The sequence below is a fragment of the Ascaphus truei genome, chromosome 4, assembly GCF_040206685.1.
Source record: "Ascaphus truei isolate aAscTru1 chromosome 4, aAscTru1.hap1, whole genome shotgun sequence".
NCBI classification, from domain to species: domain Eukaryota; kingdom Metazoa; phylum Chordata; class Amphibia; order Anura; family Ascaphidae; genus Ascaphus; species Ascaphus truei.
In genome coordinates this window covers 244,096,141-244,120,835 of record NC_134486.1, presented here as the reverse complement: position 1 = coordinate 244,120,835, position 24,695 = coordinate 244,096,141, and the positions used below count along the sequence as shown (strand labels likewise).

The 24,695-nt window shown below is 47.2% G+C and overlaps 1 protein-coding gene across 27 annotated transcripts in view; it reads right to left on the bottom strand.

The window, feature by feature from the left end:
• AIG1 (androgen induced 1) overlaps nt 1–1,508 on the bottom strand; it is a 448,408-nt gene extending 446,900 nt beyond the window's left edge. For 11 of the 27 annotated variants that reach the window (XR_012801077.1, XR_012801079.1, XR_012801083.1 and 8 more), the window contains exon 1: nt 1,082–1,502. Coding sequence is in view for 17 of the 27 variants with exons in the window: in XM_075597121.1 (XP_075453236.1) it covers nt 1,082–1,222 (141 nt within the window). In the remaining 10 variants the exon portion in view is untranslated. Of the gene's footprint in view, nt 1–1,081 lie in introns of all 27 variants that reach the window. The other 16 variants (XR_012801076.1, XR_012801085.1, XM_075597119.1 and 13 more) reach the window with 7 other exon arrangements.
• Nucleotides 1,509–24,695: the final 23,187 nt, after the last annotated feature.

The window sequence follows — 24,695 nt, the reverse complement described above, 5'->3', positions numbered from 1 at the left end:
ATTGGCGTCAGCTTTACCAATAGAAAGCCGTGACATCATCTTGAGATGACATTGCAGCTTCCAATTGGGTGATCCCCCAGCCATCTTTGTTTGTCCTCGTTAGTACTGGCAAAAGCATAAGAATTACAAATATTGCCAATTGGGGACACCCAGAGCTTTGAGGACCTAGAGCATTTTTACAAACTAATTTTTTTTTTCAATAATAATAATAATTAAACAATCGCACAGTGGCAGAAACTTACTTCCCTTCTTTGTTCCCCATGAATAAACATTTGCTCCGAGTTTAACAAACAGTCTTGGCCAAATTTTAAAAGTAAAGTCAAATACAGTGGTGATTTGACTACTGATAAACAGGGGTGAACATGTGTTCAAGACCATCGTGAATAATGAATAATGAAACGTTTAAAAAAAGACAGAACATACAAAAATCACGACTGATTGACGCTGGATTAGGTCACGTTGCACTAGGACTAATTCCTAAACGTCCAGATTTTAAACACACGCACTGTCTCAACACCCTCCCCCCCATCCCCCAATTTCTGACAGCAACGACCTCACCGTATATACACTGTACACATTATTTCAGGTGGTGCTAAACAAATACAATCTCATCAGCTAAATTACTTACATTTTCTGAACAAAATGCAGAGAAGTGATTTGACTACAGTATGTTACATAAGACTTTGCCTCATTGATAATCCGATAACACGGCTACATCTAAAATATACTGTGTATGTGGTGTGTGTGTGTGTGTGTGTGTGTATATATATATATATATATATATATATATATATATATGTATATATATATATATATATCATCTGCAATTATGCCGCGCTTTACATGAAATAAAGTTGTTATTATTATATATAACTATATGTAATGTGTTTCACACACACACCCAGACACCTACCTGTGTTTGTGCATGTATATGATCAGACTATCTTGCTATATATAAAAGTACATTGCAGTACACATAGAGTATCTAGGTGAATGTGTTTCTATTTACACAAACACACATGCAGTATGAGTACACTATGTATTGATATGGAGGATCTGCGGTCTGTGTATAGTGACTCACCAGGTCAATGAAAGTGAGGAATTTCCAGCTGCCCCCATAGGTGTGATGCGCGGGCATCTCTATGGCCTTGTAGTGGCACAGCACGGACAGGTATGAGAGCAGGATGGCGGCCCGCAGCACCTGGCAGGGGATCAGCGCCATCACCGGAGAGGGGGGTGGAGATGGTCAGTATGGGGGTCAGTGCGGCAGAGATGGCCGTAGGGTTGAGTTCACACGCCCCCCCCCTCCCTCCCCCTGCACCCCGTGTCTAGATTGAACTTGTAATGACCGTTACCACGTCCGTTATTTACCGTTACCTTGCCCACATGTGCGGGACACAACGTGTAACCACGCGTGGGCGCCGCGTGCCGGGGAGAGAAAGAGAGCGCGAGACGGTGGGAAAAAGGGAGACCAGGGAGAGGGGGGGCATCACCTACGTCAGTGAGGATGACGTAGGTGGCGACGGTAGAGGAGAGAGCGGTTGCCATGGAGACCGTGGTCCTCTCTTTCTCTCTCGAGGTCACTAACAAAGGGGGCGCGTCTGTGCTCGTGACGTCAGTGTCCCAGACACCTCACAACACGTGCTCTGCTCAAAGCATTTTAGCCATGAAAATGAAGCATATTCTACATACCTGCCATTGTGCTGCAGCCACTGGTGGTCGGTTTACATAATAAAGTGCTGGTACAGTGCCCAGATTTCAAGAGGGTCGAAGCAATTTGCAGCCTGTTTTTCAAAATGTTGTGTTGCCAGAGCAATGTGTTGTTGCTGGCCTCTCAGGCAGTGAAAGGGTTGCTGCTTTTTGGATATAATGCTACTGCACACATGTATGCAGATGCAAAGTACATGGCATAGGGGGGAAACGGTGTAATGATGTTCCAGTACTGAAAAGAATAGAAAATGCCACTCTGCAACACAAGTGGCTCCAGTCCATCAAGTAAAAAAATGTAAACCGACAACATAGTAAACTGTGTAACATGGTAAGTCCATTCTACCTGTCTCTCCTCCCAGTCACGTCAGTCCTAAGCAGTCTGGGCAGTGACAGGTTAATCCGTGGGCTTTTAACCCCCCCTACATGCTCCTCTCTGATGGACAGGAGTGTGGTGGTGACTCATTGCCTGTGTAAGCCTATCAAGGATAGGTATAGACCAGCGGTGCGTAAACTGTGGGGCGCGAGACTGCCGACGGGGGGGCTTAAATTAAGTACCGGGGGAGCTGCAGGGCCTCTGTAAACCTAACTTACCGTGGCTCCAGCGGCTTCCTCCCTGCGTCGCCATGGCAACACGGCGTCAAAATGACGCTGCAAGGTGATGTGACGTCACGTTGCTATGGCAACGTGACGTCATTAATTTGGGGTTGGGGGGGGCGCGGGAGTGAGGGGACAGCCGGCAGGGGGGCGCAGGGAAAAAAGTTTGCGCCCCCCTTGTATAGACCATGAGCCCACCCCTTCTTGTTCCTGATGGGAGGGAGTGCCAAATTTAGTCAGTCCTGGTCTGGATGAGGAAGAGACCCGTAGGGTTGTGAGACTCTCCCATCAGGGATGAGCATGCCCACCCCCAGTTCTTTGGTGCTGGGGGAACATCTGATTGCTATAGATTACTCCATAGTACCGGGGTCCAGCACAATTCATAGGCTTGGAGCCTCTAAGACTCTGCACCGCTGTGCATGAAACATCTAATTCAGTGACTGCAATAAAGACCCCTTGTTCATCATACCTCTGCCTGCGTGTCAGTCCCTGGGCAGGGGGGAAAGAAGTGTGCAATATTGGGGACTGATCTCCAGACACCCTGGAGTCCACTATGGCTGGAGGCGCTAAGCACCCTGAGAAGCAGCTCAGAGGAAGAACCTAAGCTTGTCCTGATCTCCATATCACCGCAGATCATCTCAGCTCTCCTGACCCTAACAGGTATGCGCACCACACTCTAGGTAGCAGAAGCTGTGTATCTCCCACTTTGGGGGAACAGTGCTACACTGTATTTAAAAAAAAGGGTGCACTACGGGAATAAACTACAACTCCAGGAGAGATATGTACCCTGGACAAGGGAAAACACAAGAAATGAAGATAATACCCATAAGAGACACTATCATCGATCCCCTGAGCATGAAACTACAGGTAGATATAGGTCCCCAGAACATCCATTTAGGAGGTGTTATTCACCTTTTTTAGGGGAGCCGGAGGGGAAGGACAGCAAAAGAGACAAGGCTAGACTCGAGCAGGGAACTAGAAAGGATAGGGAGAATAAGAAAAAGAAAATAAAGTTCAGAGGAAAGAGAGAAGGGAAAAGAAAAAGCAAACTCTAGGAATTCATCATTAAAAGCTAGTATCAATATCTTTAACATCAGCAAATATAACTGATCAGAAATAGAAAAAGGGGGGTATTGAGTAAGGGGCTATCTTTCGCCCCAACCAAGGACCCAAATGCTTTCAATTTGTACACACACATGCTCCCCCTGGATGTTTTGAGCAATACTTAACCCTTGGAACCCGTGACACAGGTCCCACCAGTGAGGTTTGAGCAAGGGGTTGGATTATTAATCCTATCTGTACCACCTTTCTCATTTATTTTTCACTGATTTCATTCACGAAGTAGCGCCTGTTTTATCACTCTTTTCTAGCACTTCAATTTGTACATCGACATACATAAGTTTGTGAGAAAACTCACCCTAAAGAAATTCTTCTTGAAAGATCCAGTAAGTAGATCGGCGTCAAATATTGGAAGAATGGGGACAAGTGATACATTCACAAATGATGTGGACATTCAATGTAATGCGGAGATTCCCTATTCACCATTCAAACCACCGTCGACTTTATACCCAAGCTTCTGCAAGGGTAATTACGTGGAAACTTATTCCACAATTGTAATAGAGGATCTTGAAAAAACTTGAATTGACTGTATAACCCTGTTCTTTTAATGTAACCATGTATTTTTATAACTCTGTGCCCAGGACATACTTGAAAACGAGAGATAACTCTCAATGTATTACTTCGTGGTAAACCATTTTTATAAAAAAAGCTGTGTGTGCTGTGCACGCGCATAGTAAGTGAAACTTCTTTGACTTTTGTCACAGAAATTGACTTATAACGCATAATGTGTCAGTCAGTGTATGTGTCAGTCAGTGAGTATGTATGTGTGTCAGTCAGAGTGTATGTATGTGTGTTGCATGTGCATGTGTGTGTCAGTCAGTGTGTGCATGTGTGTCAGTCAGTGTGTGCATGTGTGTCAGTCAGTGTGTGTGTGAGTGTGTCAGTCAATGTGTGTGTATCAGTCAATGTGTGTGTGTGTGTGTGTGTGTCAGTCAATGTGTGTGTGTGTCAGTCAGTGTGTGTGTGTGTGTCAGTCAATGTGTGTGTGTGTGTGTCAGTGTATGTCTCTCTCTCTGTGTATTGTGAATGTCTCTCTGTGTCGGTCAGTGTGTGTATGTGTGTCAGTCAGTGAGTGTATGTGTGTCAGTCAGTGTGCGTGCGTATGTGTGTCAGTCAGTGAGTGTATGTGTGTCAGTCAGTGTGCGTGCGTATGTGTGTCAGTCAGTGTGTGTGCGTATATGTGTCTCTGTCACGGGAGACTCCTGTGGCGGGTAGGATCTCGGTGGCCGGAACAGCACGAGCGTAGTAGGGGTCACAAGCAGGGGTCCGAGGCAGGCGGCAGGTAGCGAAGTCAGGTAACAAGCAGAGGTCGGCAACGAGGAGACTGGAACAGGACAGGGGAGCAAGGACAGGTCTGGGGGCAGGGACTGAGAACAGGAACAAACATGGACAAGCCAGATTACCAGCAAGGGCTTTTACTGTGAACAGACTTCTATAATACAGGTACAGGTACAGAAAACAGATCAGCATCAGAAGCATGTGCATAAGGAGTCTGACTTCAAGCAAAGGCAAAACCAACAGACAGGAAGCAAGCTATAAAGGACAGAGACAGGAGCAACAAGAAGACAGACAGACAGAGGAACCCAGAGCCAACAGAAGGCAGCAGCACACCCAGTGGACAAGGAAGCTATGGCTAGGCAGGAGGTCTAGGCGACCCTGACATTACTCCCCCCTCTCGAGAGCGTTCTCCGGACGATCCTCCAGGCTCTTCCCGGAGGCCTTGATGAAAAGAGGACTCAAAGTGACCCACCTCTGGTGGTTTGTCAGCGGGCAGAGGGTACTCCACAGGTACATTGGGTGCTGCAAGGAACCTCCAAATGGGTGCGTTCAACCTAAATGCAGGGGCAGAGACATCAGAAACGTGGGCATCAAAGACGGGTGCAGCCTTTCTACATGAGTCAGTGGGGACACAGAGTTCACTCTTCGTGGTCTCTTTTATGTGACAAATATATCTCTTTTAGTTTTGGAATCTGGAACTTCCCAATGGATACGTTCAACTCCACTGCAGAGGCATGGACATCAGGAATGTGGGCATCAAGGACGGGTGCAGACTTTTAACATGGGTAAGTGGGAACATAGAATTCACGCTCCATGATCTCCTTTTGTGACTGCCGTTTCGTGGTATCACCTAAAATCTCATTAAGACCAGCTATTTGATTTTTCAGCTCTTGAAGCTGTCCTTCTACACTTCTTTTCACACTCAATGCAGTTGTCAGTTCGGCTTCTTTGGAGTTGAGTCGCGACTCCATATTTCCCAGCTGACTCAGAGTAAAGCTTAAATCTTCTTAATTTCTGATCTGCAGCTGCCGGTACTCCTCCCGGGCATTGTCCAGCTCCAGCTGCAGCCAGACCTTATCACGGGCTGTATGGTCCAATAATTTGCAGGCATCGGCCATTTTGACCTCATAGCGCTGTGTCAGGCCAGCCACTTACCAGATGGACACCTTCTCTCTCTCCTCCTTTTTGGCAAGCTGTGTCTTGAGCTCAGCGATCTGCGCCTGCAGCGCTGTGAGTTGTTGAGATGTGTGTTCAGCTGCTAGCTTTAGCTCTTCCTCCAGCGAGGCTCTGGTTATGCTCAGTGTGGCCTTCAGCTCCTCATGCTGTTCTTTGGGGACACACTGGGTACTCAAATAATTTTGCAGCATCTCTATTTTGTAGGCAGTCTGGAAACTTTCTTCCTGCAGAACTCGCTGCTTTTCTTCAGCATTCACCCATTTCTCCTTGGTGTCCTGCAGATGTGTACGCAGTTCTCGCAGCTGACTCTGCAGCATATTTTCTGCTTGTGTGCGCCGCTCCAGGGAGACACGTTCTTCTTGCAGCACTCTCTCTGCATTCTGCAGTGCTGTCTGCACATCTAACTTTTCCTGGGCCAACTGTTTCTTCTCCTCTCCTAATTTATGGAGTTTCTTATCTCCTTCACTGACTTGGACATAGAGATTCTTGCACTCTTGGGTTACAGTTTCAAAACTGATATTTAACCCTTCGAAGATTTCTCTCAATAAACATAGTTCTGTGTTGAAGTGGCAACTCTTCTCCTTAGAGGCTTCTAGCTCTGTAGTAAGCCTGTGAACCTCTTTCTGAGATGCTTCCAGTGCTGCGTCAACTTGAGCCATGAAAGTCTGGTACTGGGCAGAATCAGCGTAGGCCTTCTCCAGCTTACTTGACAAGATCAACCTGTCATTCTCCAACTGATATTTTTCTTTTTCCCAGTCACCCTCTGCTTTTTCCAGCGCTAATTGCATCCTTGACTTTTCTTCTATCAATAGTCTGTTCTCCTCTTCTGATTCATGGAGTCTTTTATCTTTTTCACTGGCTTGGACAGAGAAGTACTTACTCATTTGGTTTATAATTTCAAACCTACTATTTAACTCTTCGGAGGCGTCTCTCATAGAACGTATCTCTGTTTTCAAGTAGCATCTCTCCTCCCGAACAACTTCCATCTCTTTTTTGAAGTAGCAAACCTCCTCCTGGGAGACGTTAAGCTCTGTATTAAGCCTGTCAATTTCCTTCATAGAGATTTCCAGGAATTCGTTACTTTTAGAAGCGAGGCACCGATTCTCAGCAGCATCAGTATATGCCTTCTCCAGCTCAGCTGAAATGCCATCCAGGTCACTCTCCAACTGCTCTTTTTCTTTCTCCTGGAGAACACACTTAGCAATTGCTGAGGATAGACAGTTTTGTAGTGCAGAATTAGCTTCTTGCTCCTTATCTAAACGTCCATAAAGACAATCAATCGCTTTCTGTGCAGCTTGAAGCGTCTGAGTAGGGGCATCTTTCTTCTCTTCCACTATTCTTGGGATACGTCTGTGAGTTGCCTTAAGCTGCAGCATATCTCTTTCATCAAATGCAGACTCTGAGGTTAAATTTTCATTCTTAATTCCTTCTGCAACTTCCACAGTAATGCCTCCCTTCTTTTTCTTCTTCTTCCTTGCTTTGAGAAGTTCTGAAGAATCAGTGGTACTGTGTTCACATTTACTGCTCACGACTGTTTGAGTGGGAGCTATAATTTCAGACATGGGGAAACCACACTTCCCAAGAAACCAGTAAAGAGGAAATGTATTTTTAAAACAGAAGCATTAGAATGAACAACAGGAATATTAGACACAGAGAGACACATGATAGGAGAGCTGACCTTTTGAGACTTTAGCATCAGTCACAGAGATTTATAAATGCAAGGAAAAAACATAGACAGAGAAACCTGTAGTTATATCTGAAACTTTAGAAATCAGGTGTAGGGATATCATACAGACAGAGAGAACCTGCAGTTACATCTAAATCTTTAGGCATCAGGCGTAGGGATATCATATAGACAAAGAAAACCTGCAGTTGAATCTGAAACTTTAGATATCAGGCATAGAAATATCATAGACAGCAGGAAACTAATACACAGAAAACTTGTAGTTAGATCTGAAACTTTTGACATCGGACATAGGAATATCAGACAGAGAACCCTGCAGTCAAATCTGAAACCTTTGATATCAGGCGTAGGGATATCATATGTTGCAGAGAAACAAACTTTAGGGGAACTTGCAGGTAAACCTGAAACCTTAGAACCAATCATATGAAAAACTATAGATGCAAGAAAATCAAAGCATGCAGCAACAAAATAATGGGAGCACTTTTGTCTTTTGAAATGGGGACCCTGTGAACAGCAGTGGTCCAACCAGGGAAAGCAGTAAATCAAGGTAACCGTCTTAAATAGAAATGTGAGTCTGAAAATCTGCAGTGGCCCACCCACAATGCAGAGACAATTCTTGTCCAGGTAATGAAAGTCTGAAAATGGCAAAAACAGGTACTGCAGGGAGGGTTTTTTTTTTTGTAAAAGGGAATTCTTCTCATGGAGAAAGTGGCACAAAAAACCCTGCAGAAACCTTTGCAGCAACAAAACCTTCAGGATCCCTACTGGGATTTCAAAAAAAAAAAAAAAAGTACTTATCTTCCTCCAAGCGGATGGGGTCTGCTGAAGCAGGAAGGCAGAGAATCTGTTCCAGCGAGATCCAGAAGTGGCCTTTGCTTTCTGTCACGGGAGACTCCTGTGGCGGGTAGGATCTCGGTGGCCGGAACAGCACGAGCGTAGTAGGGGTCACAAGCATGGGTCCGAGGCAGGCGGCAGGTAGCGAAGTCAGGTAACAAGCAGAGGTCGGCAACGAGGAGACTGGAACAGGACAGGGGAGCAAGGACAGGTCTGGGGGCAGGGACTGAGAACAGGAACAAGCCAGATTACCAGCAAGGGCTTTTACTGTGAACAGACTTCTATAATACAGGTACAGGTACAGAAAACAGATCAGGATCAGAAGCATGTGCATAAGGAGTCTGACTTCAAGCAAAGGCAAAACCAACAGACAGGAAGCAAGCTATAAAGGACAGAGACAGGAGCAACAAGAAGACAGACAGGAGGAGGAACCCAGAGCCAACAGACGGCAGCAGCACACCCAGTGGACAAGGAAGCTATGGCTAGGCAGGAGGTCTAGGCCAGCGGTGCGCAAACTGGGGGGCGCGCCCTCTTGGGGGGGCGCAAGATTATGTAGGGGGGGCATGGGCTGCGTGCAGGTAAACCTGGGGGCGGGCAGAGCCGTGCATGGGCGGCCAGAAGCTCCGTGCTGAGACTGCTTCCAGTTCCCTGCTGTGTCTGCCTGCAGAGGGGGCGGGGCCTTGCTGCGGGGCCTTCCTTGCACACAGACAAGCCCTCCTCCTCCTGTCTGTTACCCGCCCATTTTCAGCAGCACATGGGGACACCTGAGCAGGCTTAGTTACTCGCTCCCCCCACCCACCAGGTGTGTGTGTGTGTGTGTGTGTATATGTGTGTGTGTGTGTGTGTGTATATGTATATTTGTGTGTGTGTGTGTATATATGTATATGTGTGTGTGTGTGTGTGTGTGTGTGTGTGTGTGTGTGTGTGTGTGTGTGTGTGTGTGTGTGTGTGTGTGTGTATATTTGTGTGTGTGTGTATGTATGTGTGTGTGTGTATATATATTTGTGTGTGTGTGTGTGTGTGTGTGTGTGTGTGTGTGTGTGTGTGTGTGTGTGTGTGTGTGTATGTATATATATATATATATGTGTGTGTGTGTGTGTATTTGTGTGCGTGTGTATATATGTATATTTATGTATATGTATATATGTATATTTTATATATGTATATATGTATATTTGTGTGTGTGTATATATTTTTATATATATATGTGTGTGTGTGTGTGTGTGTGTGTGTGTGTGTGTGTGTGTGTGTGTGTGTGTGTGTGTGTGTGTGTGTATATGTATATTTGTGTGTGTGTAAATATGTATATGTGTGTGTGTATATGTATGTGTGTGTATATGTATGTGTGTGTATATTTGTGTGTGTGTGTGTATATATGTATATTTGTGTGTGTACAGTATGTATATATGTGTGTTTGTGTGTGTGTGTGTGTGTGTGTATGTGTGTGTGTGTGTGTGTGTGTGTGTGTGTGTGTGTGTGTGTGTGTGTGTGTGTGTGTGTGTGTGTGTGTGTGTGTGTGTGTGTGTGTGTGTGTGTGTGTGTGTGTGTATGTATATATATATATATATGTATATATATACTGTGGTGTGTGTGTGTGTGTGTGCTGTGCCTGTTGGTTGTCTGTGAGTATGTGTGTGTTGTGATTGAGTGTTGTGTGTGTTGGTTGTGATTATGTATGTGTGTGTATGTATATGTATGTATGTATGTATGTATGTGTGTATATATATATATATATATATATATATATATATATATATATATATGTATGTGTATATATATATATATATATATATACACATGAAGGTCAGTCAGCACACTGCAGTAGAAAAGGTTATAATAGCAGATGCTAGTCCCATAGAAAATAAGTATGATACGAACCAATCCAAAGACCAGTAAAGAGACAGCACACCGCACGGGGTTAATCCAAAAATCTATATTCACAACATGAAATACACGTGTATTTCATGTTGTGAATATAGATTTTTGGATTAACCCCGTGCGGTGTGCTGTCTCTTTACTGGTCTTTGGATTGGTTCGTATCATATATATATATATATATATATATATATATATATATATATATATATACTGCAGTGTGTGTGTGTGTGTGTTGTGATTGAGTGTGTGGTGTGTGTGTGTGTGCTGTGCCTGTTGGTTGTCTGCGAGTGTGTGTGGGTGTTGTGATTGAGTGTTGTGTGTGTTGGTTGTGTGTGTTGTGATTGTGTGTGTGTGTGCTGTGCCTGTTGGTTGTGCCCTCCTTACGGTGTCTGCCCTACAATAGCGCTGTGTTTCTGCTCTCCTCCGCTGGGAACCTGCTTCGCTGTGATCCTCTGCAAGTGTAAGGGTCGGCTGCCACTATATCAATCATACTATGAATATACAGAAATAATAATAAAAAAAAGTGTAAACACTTCCCCGCTCGTGCTTGCAAAATTATGCAGGACACCCTGTGCTCATGCTTGGAGAGTTGGTGATGTCACCGCTCTCTGCAGCAGCGTGGACACAGCCTAATTTTGCAAGAGCGAGCTGTTGAAGTATGTAAGTATTTAGGCTGCGCTTATAGTGCCGGCGACGCGACGTCGCCCGAAAATAAATGCATTGTCGCCGCCGCCTTGTGCGCTTATAGTAAGCGTGACGTGGTGACGCAATTTTTTGAAGCTGGCAATATTTGATTTTTCAGGGGCTGTCGTCCTCATGTGACAGCCCCTGAACCAATCAATGGCCTGGTCGCCCATGCCGCCGCCGCGAAGCGAAATACAACTTTCGCTAGCGTCGCCGTCGCGGGCACTATATGCGCGGCCTTAGACATATTTGTATACCGTTTAATAAAGGTTTTTTTTTAATGTGATTTTGATTACATCAGGCAGGGGGGGCCCGAGAAATTTCATGGATAAAAAGGGGGGCTCGGCATAAAAAGTTTGCTCACCCCTGGTCTAGGCGACCCTGACAGTCAGTCAGTGTGCGTGCGTATGTGTGTCAGTCAGTGTGCGTGCGTATGTGTGTCAGTCAGTGTGCGTGCGTATCAGTCAGTGTGCGTGCGTATCAGTCAGTGTGTGTGTCAGTCGTTGTGTGTGTGTATGTGTGTCAGTCAGTGTGTATGTGTGTCAGTCAGTGTGTGTGTATGTGTATCAGTGTGTGTGTGTGTATGTGTGTCAGTCAGTGTGTATGTGTGTCAGTCAGTGTGTATGTGTGTCAGTCAGTGTGTGTGTGTCAGTCAGTGTGTGTGTGTCAGTCAGTATGTGTGTCAGTCAGCGTGTGTGTGTGTGTGTGTGAGTCAGTGTGTGTGTGTGTGTCAGTGTATCTGTGTCTCTCTTTCTGTGTCCTGCCCCCTCTCTCCTGACTCCCCCCACCCCAGGCATAGCTGCGGACCCGCGGCAGCTCTGTCTGAGTCTCTCCTCCCCCCCCCCTCAAAGGCAGGCAGAGCTGCGGACCCGCGGCGGCTCTGTCTGAGTCTCTCCTCCCCCCCCTCAAAGGCAGGCAGAGCTGCGGACCCGCGGCAGCTCTGTCTGAGTCTCTCCTCCCCCCCCCCTCAAAGGCAGGCAGAGCTGCGGACCCGCGGCGGCTCTGTCTGAGTCTCTCCTCCCCCCCCCCTCAAAGGCAGGCAGAGCTGCGGACCCGCGGCGGCTCTGTCTGAGTCTCTCCTCCCCCTCCTCAAAGGCAGGCAGAGCTGCGGACCCGCGGCGGCTCTGTCTGAGTCTCTCCTCCCCCCCTCAAAGGCAGGCAGAGCTGCGGACCCGCGGCAGCTCTGTCTGATTATCTCCTCCCCCCCTCAAAGGCAGGCAGAGCTGCGGACCCGCGGTGGCTCTGTCTGATTCAACCTGAGGGACCCGGCGGTCAAATCTGCGCATGCGCCTCAACCTCCCATGTCTGTGTGGACGTGTGGGGTGAATGGTGGCTCTCCTCCTCCGGCCCCCGGCGGCGCTCAGTCAGCGGGACACAGGGAAGGGGAAGCGGAGTTAGGGAGGAGAGAGGCTGAGCAGCGGCTCCTCTCACAGCCGGAGGACTTGCGGGGCGTCCGCCATCTAACTACACCCACACCCGCAGCACCGGAAGCTCTGCGCCAGCCATCTTTGTACACCCATGGCAGCGGACGTGTGGGGTTAACGGCGGCCGTTAGGAGCGGCGCCGGCGGCTATCGCCACCGCCGCCGCATGTCACAGCAGGCATGTGGGGGGGAGGGATGGGGGAGCCGTGACGTCACTTCCGTTTCACATTTGTCCCCCATCTCTCCCGTTTTACCCCATCAGAATAGGTGCCACTAAAGAAGTTTCACTTCAATAAAAAATAAATTAATCACAGCTGTAAATGCAATTTATTTTATTATGCTACAAAAAGTAATGTATTGATGGATAATATTTCATTCCTGTTTTTTTTATGTCCATTTACTTGTTTGTTACCAGCTTTTGTTTTACAAAGTTAAGCACAGAAGGAAGAGCAGCCGAATAATATCACAATGTTGACCTGGAGAGAGTTGGCAGGTTTAATGATCAAACAAATTCCTCAAAGTGCAGGTTTCCTCTGGGACAGAGATACAAAGTAGAGCTCTACTCACAAGTTCATAATGCAATTCTCCATTTAATGTGACGGCCAAGAACAGTGTAAAGACAGCATTTGGGACCTGAAACGTTGTCTTTCCACTGTTCTTGGCTGTCACATTAAATGGAGAATTGCATTATGAACTTGTGAGTAGAGCTCTACTTTGTATCTCTGTCCCAGAGGAAGCCTGCACTTTGAGGAATTTGTTGTCTACTGTATGTTGTGTTGGCTGCATAAGCGGATTCTCCTCGTCTGAATCTGTTTCCCTGCACTTAGGAACTGTACTATAGGTTTAATGATGAAAATATTTATTATTTTTCTTTTTGAAGTACAGTGGTAAAAATGAGTGACACCCAACCCATATGGATGAGATGTAGCACAACTCAGTTTGCGACAGTCTGCTCTGTAGCTGCCATACTTACGCTTCTCATGATCTAAAAGGAAAGTAGTTTAAAAAAGAAGATTTGTCCAAACTATGACACACATTTTAGTTTAATGGTATGGATTAGGACAAATATTAGCTGTTGCCATAAGCCAAGAGTGGGTCATAATGGAGGTATATAGAAGTCTTGTTTGAGTTAGGATCCTGGACCCAGTATATTAGATGGTGTAACCAGGCACTTGCAGCTGTTACACTTTTATATATTTACTATCATCAGCCAATTAATGAGGAACATCATGAATTACATCCTTTGACAAGTGGAAGTAGGTTCAGGCTTTGCAGTATAGTGACATTTCTTCAGTGACACACCTTTCTTTGTAACTTCTGATTTGCAAACAAAAAATTACTTTCAGGAGCTTGATATTTATGTGCTTGCTCTGCGATCTCTGGGAGGTATTTATCATGTGTGCATATTGTATGTAGTGGTGCAATTCTGAAACAAAACATCTGTACTTCCTGTATAAAAAAAAAATCCTCATTAAAATCAATAGTATTTAGTCTTTGATACATCTGATGCCGTTTACTTTGCCCCAGAATTGTACCAGTTTTGCCTTGTTACCCGAGAGGATTGCGTTTGTGCAGGAATCAGAAACTGTCTTTGAAGTAGATATCAATATTAGCTGCACATTGAACACATTACATTGAGATGCAAAAAGTGAGGGAAAGTTGACAAAAAAAAGTTTGTTTTCTCCACACCCTGGTATAAAAATTATTTGTTTGTTCCCCAGAACTTCAAACACCACTTGTGTTTCTGAATTAACATTTAGACCTCGGGAACCTGTTGACCTGTCCACTATTTATTATAGTACATGATGGATCGGGCATTAATAGAAAGTCCCAAGACATCAAAGAAACACACACATCATTTAGTTTGAGTATCTTTCCTCAACCAATCAGAATCTTCTTACATGTTGAGCTATGTGCAGACACAAACATATAAAGAGAGGAGTCAGTCAGTTAGTAGAGTCAGGAGGGAGCGAGAGACCTGTTGGAATTCCAACAGACATCATTTCAGGTAGCTATGATCATAATTCTTGTTCACTAGTAAATCTGTATATATCTGTGTTTTATATCAATGTATTGTTAGATAGGATGAATTGTATTGTATTGTTTTGTTAGGTCTGTAATAAGTACAAACCTTATAAGGAAGTATAATTAGTACAACCGTGTAATTGTTATATTTTGTTTGCTGTTCTAATACATTTCTGTTTATTTGATTGAAGCCATCTCTATTGTGTCTATAACTCTCATAACCCAGGGTATACATGTGTAAATGTGTATCCTATTGGAATACATATCTGCACATCTATTTCCTTAAGTAATAGTTTTGCCAGTATTATTTTATTAATTCTTATAAGCCAGAGATACTTCTATAAATTGGTAAATAATAAATGCATCTGAATTTCTATTTCTGGATAAGACTAGAATCATATTATTGCTAGTTAATTCTTATAAACCAGCAATACTTTTATAGAAGGATAAATAATAAATGCATCTGTACTTCTATTTCTGGATAAGGTATATAGTTTTCCTAGTTAATTCTTATAAGCTAGCAAAACTTTTATAGATAGATAACTTATAAATGCATCTATATTTCTATTTCTGGAAAAGGCTAAACTTAATCGGTAGCAGCCTTAATACATAGCCTCAAAAGTCTCTCGACAAAACTGGTGCAGAAACACTGCACCCAATATACAGTATCAGTCAAGAACATCACATTTGTATTAATGGGAATATATTATTAAACAATCTGGTGCAGTGTTTTGCCCCATTGTTCAGCTTGGAAACTTTGATAACTAAGACAGAAGACAGGGCTTGGCCCACCTCAGGGGGGTCCATGTTCGTTGGGCTGAGCATACTGTAATGCTTGCGCTGCCCGCGAGCAAGACAGGACCCGGTACTGAGGTGGGGAAGTATAGAATCACGCACCCACAGCAGCGGAACCATGCCTGGCAGGTGGATTGTCAATGTAGCCGGGTCTGGGTTGGAGAGAGTGGGTTATTCTTGATACTTGCCAAGGTCTTGGGATGGAGAGGTCAGAATTGTCAAAGTCCGTTAAGCCGTGGTCTGGAGTTGGAGAGGTCAAAATCATGGACGTCCGTATAGCCGTGGTCTGGGTTGGAGAAGTCAGCAGAGTTGAGGGTAAGCCGGGGTCAATATCCAGAGCGATTCAAAAGTCAACCCGGGTCGGTACACATAGAATCCAAACTGCAAGAAACACAAGACAGGAGCAAGGCACAACAAACGCAGGAGCTCAAGGCTACAACAAGTTATGCTCAGCAAAGCAGGAAGGGAAGTGCAGGGTTTGTAGCACACAGGAACCAGTAGCAAGGGAGGCGGAGCGGAGGCGCGGCCTCTGCGGAGGCAAGGATTGGCTGCAGGAGACAAGTGGGCTAGATGAGAACTTGCCACGCAACTGGGGAGCGGTGCACGGCATCACGTGTGCATGCCACGTGCGAGAGAAGCGCAATGTGTCCGAGGGGGCGGAATTAAGCTCCGTGGCACACTAGAAGAGCTGCCCATGGTGCTAGCATGGTGCCAGAGTGGAGGTCTGTGCTGTGAAAGGTAAGGAGGGAACACGTCGCAAAGAACGTGTTCCCCAATTCCTTACACCGCTCAAGAGCGTCCAACGGATCTGGAAGAACTCATCGCTGTCTGAATCCTCGTAGACCAACACCTGCAAGAAACGAGATCCGAACGTTCTCGCCACCGACAACTGCCTTCCAGGTCGCCTGCCCTCCATTTTGCTATGCCAGAATCTTCTTCCTTGGTCGTTCTGGAACCCATGCAACTGGGTGGAAATAAGTTGTCTCTGTCCGGGAAGCAGCATCGACACACTGCTAGACTTTGTCTTTACTGTGGCAATCCTGGACACCAAGCGCTCCTTTGCCCCCACAAGTCGGGAAAAGCCAACTCCCAATGAGTTACAGGGGAATCTCTTTGGGAACAATCTCCATTTCCCCTATCTCCAAAAAGTCTTACCGACCAGAATTATGATCCCAGTGTCTCTTACGGGTGAGGGTTTTTGTGCCACAGCGTTGGCATTTATAGATTCAGGTTCTGGGGGTAAGTTTATTGACCAGGGTTTTGCGGAGAGAATCAACATCCCACTCATCCGCAAGAGAATCCCGGTAGGATTAGAAGCCATCGACGGTCGGCCATTGCAACCGGCTTTCATCTCTCTACAGACGATCGCCTTCTTTCTTTTAGTAGGAGAGGGTCACATGGAAGAAATCTACCTGGATGTGATTCACACACCTTCCGTCGAACTGATCCTGGGCCTTCCATGGCTTCAACGCCATAATCCCCGCATCGACTGGACTAACAAAGTACCTATCCAATGGAGCACTCATTGTGCCGATACCTGTGTGGTTCCAGTTCAAAAGATATGTGGGTTGGTCACCCCTGGAGAGGAGACACATACCCTACCCGAGATATACGCAGATTTCCGGGACGTTTTTGATAAGGCACGATCCAAAGTTTTACCGCCTCATCGTCCTTTTGATTGTCCGATTGATCTTTTCCAGGTTCTGTTCTTCCCAGAGGAAGATCTTATCCACTCTCACTTCCAGAGACTAAGGCCATGAATGATTATATCCAGGAAACTCTCAACAGGGGCTTCATCCGAAAATCCTCGTCTCCAGCCGGAGCAGGGTTCTTTTGGTCAAGAAAAAGAATGGATCTCTTCGCCCATGCATTGACTATAGTGGGCTTAATAAGATCACCCTCAAGAACCGATACCCATTACCATTAATCTCAGAACTTTTTGATCGCCTTCAACTATCTTCTCCAAGTTAGATTTGCATGGTGCCTATAATTTGGTAAGGATTTGCCAGGGGGATGAATGGAAGACGGCCCTCAACACACGAAACGGCCATTATGAGTACCTAGTCATGCCCTTTGGTCTCTGTAATGCTCTAGCTGGCTTTCAGGACTTTGTCAATGAGATCTTCCACGATCTTCTCAATCAGTTTCTCATTGTCTACCTGGACGAAATAATGATTTCTTCCAAGTCTCTTCCAGAACACATCAGCCATGTCAAACAGGTACTATTACGCCCTCGCAAGAACCATCTCTACGCCAAGTTGGAGAAATGCCAATTTCATCAAATTTCCACTGCTTTCTTGGGGTATATCATCTCGGACTCCGGGTTCTCCATGGATCTAGCTAAACTCAAGGCAGTTATGAACTGGCCACTCCCTACCACTCTCAAAGCTATACAACATTTCTTGGGCTTTGCTAATTATTACCGTAGGTTTATTCAGAAATTTTCTACCACGGTAGCCCCCATCACAACCTTGACTAAAAAAGGGGCGGATCCTGCTTCCTGGCCACCAGTGGCTACTCAAGCATTTGATCTTCTGAAAAAAGCCTTCGTATCAGCAACCACCCTCATTCATCTGGATCCCAAGTTGCCATTTACCTTAGAGGTGGATGCATCTGATTTTGGGGCAGGGGCCATCTTGTCTCAAAGGAAGTCACCACAGGCCAGGCTCCACCCCTGCACCTTTTTTTTGAAAAAAAATTCTTCGGCGGAACAAAATTATGACGTTGGTAACCGGGAACTTCTGGCTATCAAGCTTGCTCTTGAAGAATGGAGGCACATGTTGGAGGATATGGAGAGTCTGATCACCATCTTAACGGACCTCAAGAATTTACTCTACATAGAATGTGCTCGTCCCCTAGGTGCTCGTCAATTACATAATTTCCTTCATACCAGGTTCCAAGAACCTGAAAGCCGATGCCCTTTCTCATCAGTTCTTAACCGAAGACAAGTCTGAATCTCCAACGGATGTTGTCTCATTGTATATGGAGACAGTTCTTGCATCCAAATACATTTTATCTGCCAACACATTTGAAGTAATGGACAACATCCTTCAGGACCAATCCCGTATTCCAGTGGGTTTCGAGGTCCCAGAGGGCCGCCTCTTCACCTCACCACGTTACCGGAGAAAGGTCTTGGAGTGGGGTCATTCATCCAAGTCTGCTGGACATCCCGGTACCAGAAGAACCACCGACCTCATCGAACGAACCTTCTGGTGGCCCGGCATCCAAGGAGATATTAAGGAATTCGCCATGCATGTTCCACTTGTTCTCGCAATAAAACTCCTTGGAGCAAACCACCTGGTCTTTTACACCCTCTCCCCATTCCGGATCGTCCCTGGAACCATTTGTCTATGGACTTTATTGTTGAGTTGCCTGTTTCCAAGGAAATGAACACCATTCTTGTCATTATTGATCGTTTCTCCAAACAGACACATTTATCCCTTTAAGAGGTCTTCCTACTTCTTCCACTCTGGTGGATATTTTTGTAAAGGAGATCTTCCACTTACATGGGGTTCCACAAACCATCGTCTCCGATCGGGGATCACAATTTGTCTCCAGATTTTGGCATTCTCTCTCTCAAAAGATGGGTATTTCCTTACTTTTCTCTTACGGTTATCACCCACAAACCAATGGTCCGACGGAGAGAACCAATCAAACCTTGGAGCAGTATCTGCGTTGCTTTGTTTCGGATACACAGGATTACTGGACGGATCTCCTTCCCTGGACCGAATTTGCGCATAACATTTACGTAACTATGGAATGAATCTAGTCGGGAGTCGCCGTTTTTCATTAATTATGGATTCCATCCATCACAACTTCCTTTATCCTCTTCTTCTTCTGGTGTTCCAGTGGCGGGCAGCAGAATTCATCTCTTGCAACTCTCATGAAAAAATATCCAGGAGAATCTTAGATCCGCAACTACTAGACAAAAGCTCCAGGCCGACCGCCACAGTCGCAGTATTCAAGAGTTTAGTCCAGGAGTCAGGGTATGGCTATCTTCCAGTAACATACGGCTCAAAGTACCCACTCTCAAACTGGCACCCAGGTTTCTTGGCCCGTTTCCCATACTGGAAAGGATCAATCCAGTGGCATATCGCCTACAACTTCCTCCGTCAATGAGGATTCCATCCGTGTTCCATGTATCTCTACTTAAGCCTGCCTTCCTGAGCTCCCGTTCTCCGGATTCTTCTTCACCTCCAGCACCCCTTCTTGTACAGGGACAGCAGGAATACGAGGTCCAGTCAATCGTAGACTCCAGGATTTCTAGAGGAGCAGTCCAGTACCTTGTGCACTGGAAGGGGTTTGGACCAGAAGAGCGGTCTTGGATCCCTCATCACCAACTCCATGCACCCGGACTCCTTCGATGTTTTCATCGGAAATATCCCCTTAAGCCTTTTTGGAGTTGCCCGGAGGTTGCTCCTGAAGGGGGAGTACTGTAAGGGACCGGGAGTCACGCCGCCCTCGGCGTGCTCCCGCCTTACCTCCTCCGTCGTCCACGCTCCCCTCCCTCGATGGCACTTCCTCGGGTCCCGCGCCTCCTCTCCGCAGTGCCAGACGCGGGCTTGCGCCCAGATCCCTGCCGGGGACACTGGCAGAAAGTCCTGCCTCTGGTTTGCGCTCGTGCACCAGTGGCGCGCGGCGCATGCACGTGATGTGTGCGCAACGCACAAATGCTCCGCGTCAACAGGTATGATCATCTTCCCATAGCCTACACCTGTCTCCTGCATCTCTACTTATCCCTGCTCCCGCTGAGGATGCAACCCTGTTCCACCCCTTCTCCCATTGGTTCCTCACTTCCTTATATGCTCAGCTGTGCCACTGGCACTTCGGCTGAACGTAGTTCTTGTTACGTTGCTGTTTTCCACTACTCTGCCTCCACAGTCTTGCCTTGTCTTGCTGAACCTTGTTTGTGTACTGACCCCGGCTACTCCTGACCATCCACTTCTCTCTTACCCTGACCTCGGCACTCGGACAACGACAACTCTCCTCTCTCCAACCCTGACCATGGCTAATAGCACCTCCAATGATCCGGATCTCTCCTACCCTGACCCCGGCAAGTATAATGACGACCCGTACCTCTCGTACCCCGACCCGGCTACCTCGACCAACCTACACTTCAGACGTGCCCTCATGGCTGTGGGTGGCGTTTATACCCATTCCCACCTCAGCTTCGGGGTCCCGCCTTGTTTGTGGTGAGCACTGCGTGACAGTGATATAGCCATGTGGTTTTAAGGATGTGACGTACCTCTCTTGGAGATGACATCACATCCTTAAAGAAAAAAAAAATAGGCGGGCACATGATACAGCGTCCAATTGGATTGGAGCTGTACTATCTGACCCTAAAATGTGACGTCAGAGGCCATATATAAGGCCTGTACGACGCATTTCACCACAAGAAGACGAAGAGACAACATCATTTGGGGATTTAAAATGGGGCACTTTGGATTGACAGATGAAGAAAGAACATTAAAGAAAAGAAGAATCTAATTACAGATGAAGACAGAAGGTGATAGAAAATTAAAGAAAGAAGATTTTTTTAACCTGATGCTGGTCTTCAAGGTGGATGGCGTTGGATTGTAGGTGATGATGTCGCGGTTCGAGACTGTTAGGAATCGGGGAGAACGTCCCTTGGGGCTTGCTCCCTCCTTACCCACTCATGGTACCGCAGCTGCTGCTGTGTAATGCGTAGCTCACCACAAACTAAGCGCGACTGCAGTGCTGAGGCAGGGAATTGAGTAACGCTGACCCACAGCCACCCGGGCGCGCCTAGAGTGTAGAGTAGTCATTCAGGCCAGGAAAGGATTACAGATAGTAGAATAGTAATGGTACTTGCCAGGTTCAGGAGTGGAGAGTTGCGGATCGTCGGTGTGCAAAGCCAAGTTGAAGATTGGAGAGTTGCGGATCGTCGGTGTGCGTAGCCAGGTTCAGGATTGGAGAAAGTCGGATTGTAGGAGTACTTAGCCAATTGTCAGGACTGGAGCCAGGAGAGTAGTCAAACAAGCCGGATCAAGAGTAGAGAGAAGCGGAGTCCAAGGTACTAGCAGGGTCAGGCAACGAGAGGTTAAACAGCAAGCAAGGTAAGGCAAGGCAAGGTTCAGGAACTAGATGTGGCAAGGCACGGCGTCACAACGACTATGCTCAGCAATGACTGACAGCAGACTGAAGGTATATAAAGGAAGATAGCCAGCCAGGGCGGAACCAGGAAATGGGAGAGTATTGGCTGCTGGTGCACACAGGTGTGCCCTAGGAAACAGCCTAATCAGGGTTGAGTGCAAAAGTGCTTGTGCACCATCCCGCGCGTGTCACGGAGGCCAGGGGGCTGAGTCTGGGTAGTGCATCACTCCCACGCCGATTCCTGGAAGCAGAAGAGGCAGGACATGTCGCGTGCCGACATGCACACGTCACGGAGGCCAGGGGGCGGAGTCTGGGTAGTGCATCACTCCCACGCCGATTCCTGGGGCAGAGGAGGCGGGACCCATCGCGCGCCGACCCGCGTGCATCACGGAGGGCGCGGGGCGCGGCCTGACTCATGCGTCAGCAGGGAGGCTGGAGGAGCATCCACGACGTGTGACCGGGTGAAGAGTGGGATCAGTTTCCGTGACAGCAGGAACAGGTAGCGCAGGATCCGCGCGTGCACGCGTCACAGAACCAGGAGATTGCGCAACTTGAGTGTCTGCTTCAGAAGGGCCTGAGAGGTGAGGAGACAGTCTTTGCACGCCAGGATGGCAAATCCCCCCCCCCTCTAGGAACGACCTCTGGACGACTCCACGAAGGCTTGTCCGGAAATTTCATATGAAAATTATGCACCAATCTAGCTGCGTGAACCCGGTGGCTCGGAATCCAGGACCTTTCTTGAGGACCGAAGCCTCTCCAATGCACCACATAGATCCTCTGGAGATCATGGAATCCAGAATGGATTGAATCTCATATCCAGGTTGACCTTGGACCATCAACAGTGAAGTAGAAGAAACTGGAACTGAAAAATCATTAGTGACCACGGGTTTAAGAAGAGATACATGAAATAAAGAGGGGATCCTCATAGCGGGAGGGAGATCGAGACGGTATGCAACCGGATTGATCTTCTCAGAAATGGAGTAAGGGCCAAGAAATCTGGGTGCGAATTTCATGGATGGAACCTTGAGCCTGATATTTTTTGAGGAAAGCCATACCTTGTCGCCAGGTTTGAAGTCCAGAGCAGGTTTGCGATGATGATCTGCCTGTATCTTCTGTTTGCTGACCGCTTGTCTGATGTTGACCTGGATCCTTTTCCAAAGGCCCTATAGTTCCTTAATCCTCTCATCTGCCGCTGAGACCCCCGAGGAAGGTAACACCATAGGAAGAGTAGAAGGGTTGAATCCATAATTGACATAGAAGGGGGATTCTAACGTGGAATCACTGCGTGCGTTATTGTTGGCGAACTCTGCCCAGGGTAGGAGTTCAGCCCAATCATCTCGTGAGTCAGAGACAAAACATCATAGGTATTGTTCAAGCGACTGATTGGTCCTCTCCGTTTGACCATTGGTCTGTGGATGGTAGCCAGAAGAAAAATGAAGGGCTATACCAAGCAGAAGACAAAAAGATCGCCAGAACCGGGAAATGAACTGAGAGCCTCTGTCTGAGACGATTACCATGGGTACCCCGTGTAAACGAAAAATCTCCTTAATTAAGACATCAGCAAGCCTGGGAGAACTAGGGAGACCCTTGAGGGGTATGAAGTGAGCCTGCTTCGAGAATCGGTCCACTACCACAAGAATTGTGTCCATACCCTTAGAGATAGGTAACTCAACAATGAAATCCATGGATAAGTGTGTCCATGGCCGGTCAGGAACAGGGAAAGGCTGAAGAAGACCAGAGGGAGAGGTCCTGGGCGTTTAAGTCCTGGCACACGTTGAGCATGCAGCTACGAAATTTTTAACATCCTTTTGCATCTCTGGCCACCAAAAAGTCAGAGAAATAAGATCCAGTGTCCTCTTGATGCCAGGATGACCTGCAGATCTGGAGGAATGGCTCCACTCAAGGACCTTCTTTCTATGTTGGGCAGAAGTGAAGAGAGGGTCTTGAGGTGGCGAGATGCCGGACGGAATATGACTCTGTTGACAAACAATGTCCTTAAGAGCTCCAAAAGAGGAGGCAGAGAGAATATATTTAGGAGAAAGAATTGGTTTCTGCTGATCCTCAGAGTTATTTCATGAGGGGAGATGCTGAGACAGATCTAGGAAAGAGTAGAGTGATTCTGGCAGCAGCATTTAGGATAGATTGTAGGGGAGACAGGTGAGAGGCAGGAAGGCCGGACAGCAGGAGGTTACAGTAATCAAGACGGGAGAGAATGAGGGCCTGAGTCAGAGTTTTAGCAGTCGAGCAACAGAGGTACCGCAGTACAGGCATAATCCAGCATTCTTGCGGCATAGTTTTTCTCCGATTTGGAAAGAGAGGTACCCCCTAACTGCATAGGTTCAGAAGTATCTGGGATAGGGGCTTCGGTTTGGCTCACATGACCTGGATTAATCCGGGAGGAATAAATGCGATGATGCAGCTTTTCAGATCTCCTTTCCTGGATACGGTGATCCACCTTAATGCAGTGATGAGTTCCTCCAAGTCGGAAGGACGGTTGTACGTTGCCAGTTCATCTTTCAAGGACTCTAATAGACTAATAATGCCAGAAGGTCGCAGCCAGGGCTACATCGTTCCAGTCTGTTTCAGCAGCTATTGTCCTAAATCAGGCGATGACTCCGGCCGGGCGCCAGTTAATTAAATACATTTTTAAAAAAAAGTGTAAAAAAAGATTTAAAAAAATTCCCGCGATTCCCCCCCCCCCCCCGGATTTTGCGGTGCCCGAGTCGGCGGCGGTGTGCGGGGGCAGCAACGTGAGGAGGATGCGGCAGCCGTGAGGCTTAGTACCGGGGATGAGGTGCTGAGCTAAGGTGTGTGTGTGTGTGTGTGTGTCTCTGTAACGGCTACAGGGGGGGGGGGGGTGGGAGTGAAAAAACGGGCTGCTGCAGGGGTGGGGGTGTAAAATGGGCTGCTGGTGGGGGGGCAAACGGGCTGCTGTGGGGTGGGGCAAACGTAGTGGTGTGGTGGGGGGAGAAGGGATGGGGAGAAGGGATGGGGGGAGAAGGGGTGGGGGAGAAGGGATGGGGGAGAAGGGGTGGGGGGAGAAGGGGTGGGGGGAGAAGGGGGAGAGGGGGGAGAGAGAGGAGGCAGAAGGGAGAGAGGAGGCAGAAGGGAGAGAGGAGGCAGAAGGGGGATAAGGGAGAGTGGGGGGGAGAAGGGATTGAGAGGGTGGGTGAAGGGAGAGAGAGGGTGGGTAAAGGGAGAGAGAGGGGGGAAGAAGGGAGAGAGAGGGTGGGTGAAGGGAGAGAGAGGGTGGGTGAAGGGAGAGAGAGGGGGGAAGAAGGGAGAGAGAGGGTGGGTGAAGGGAGAGGGAGGGGGGGGATGTATGAGGAGGGGAGGGGTGAGGTATGAGCAGGGGGAGATGTAATGTTTTTTTCTGTATCA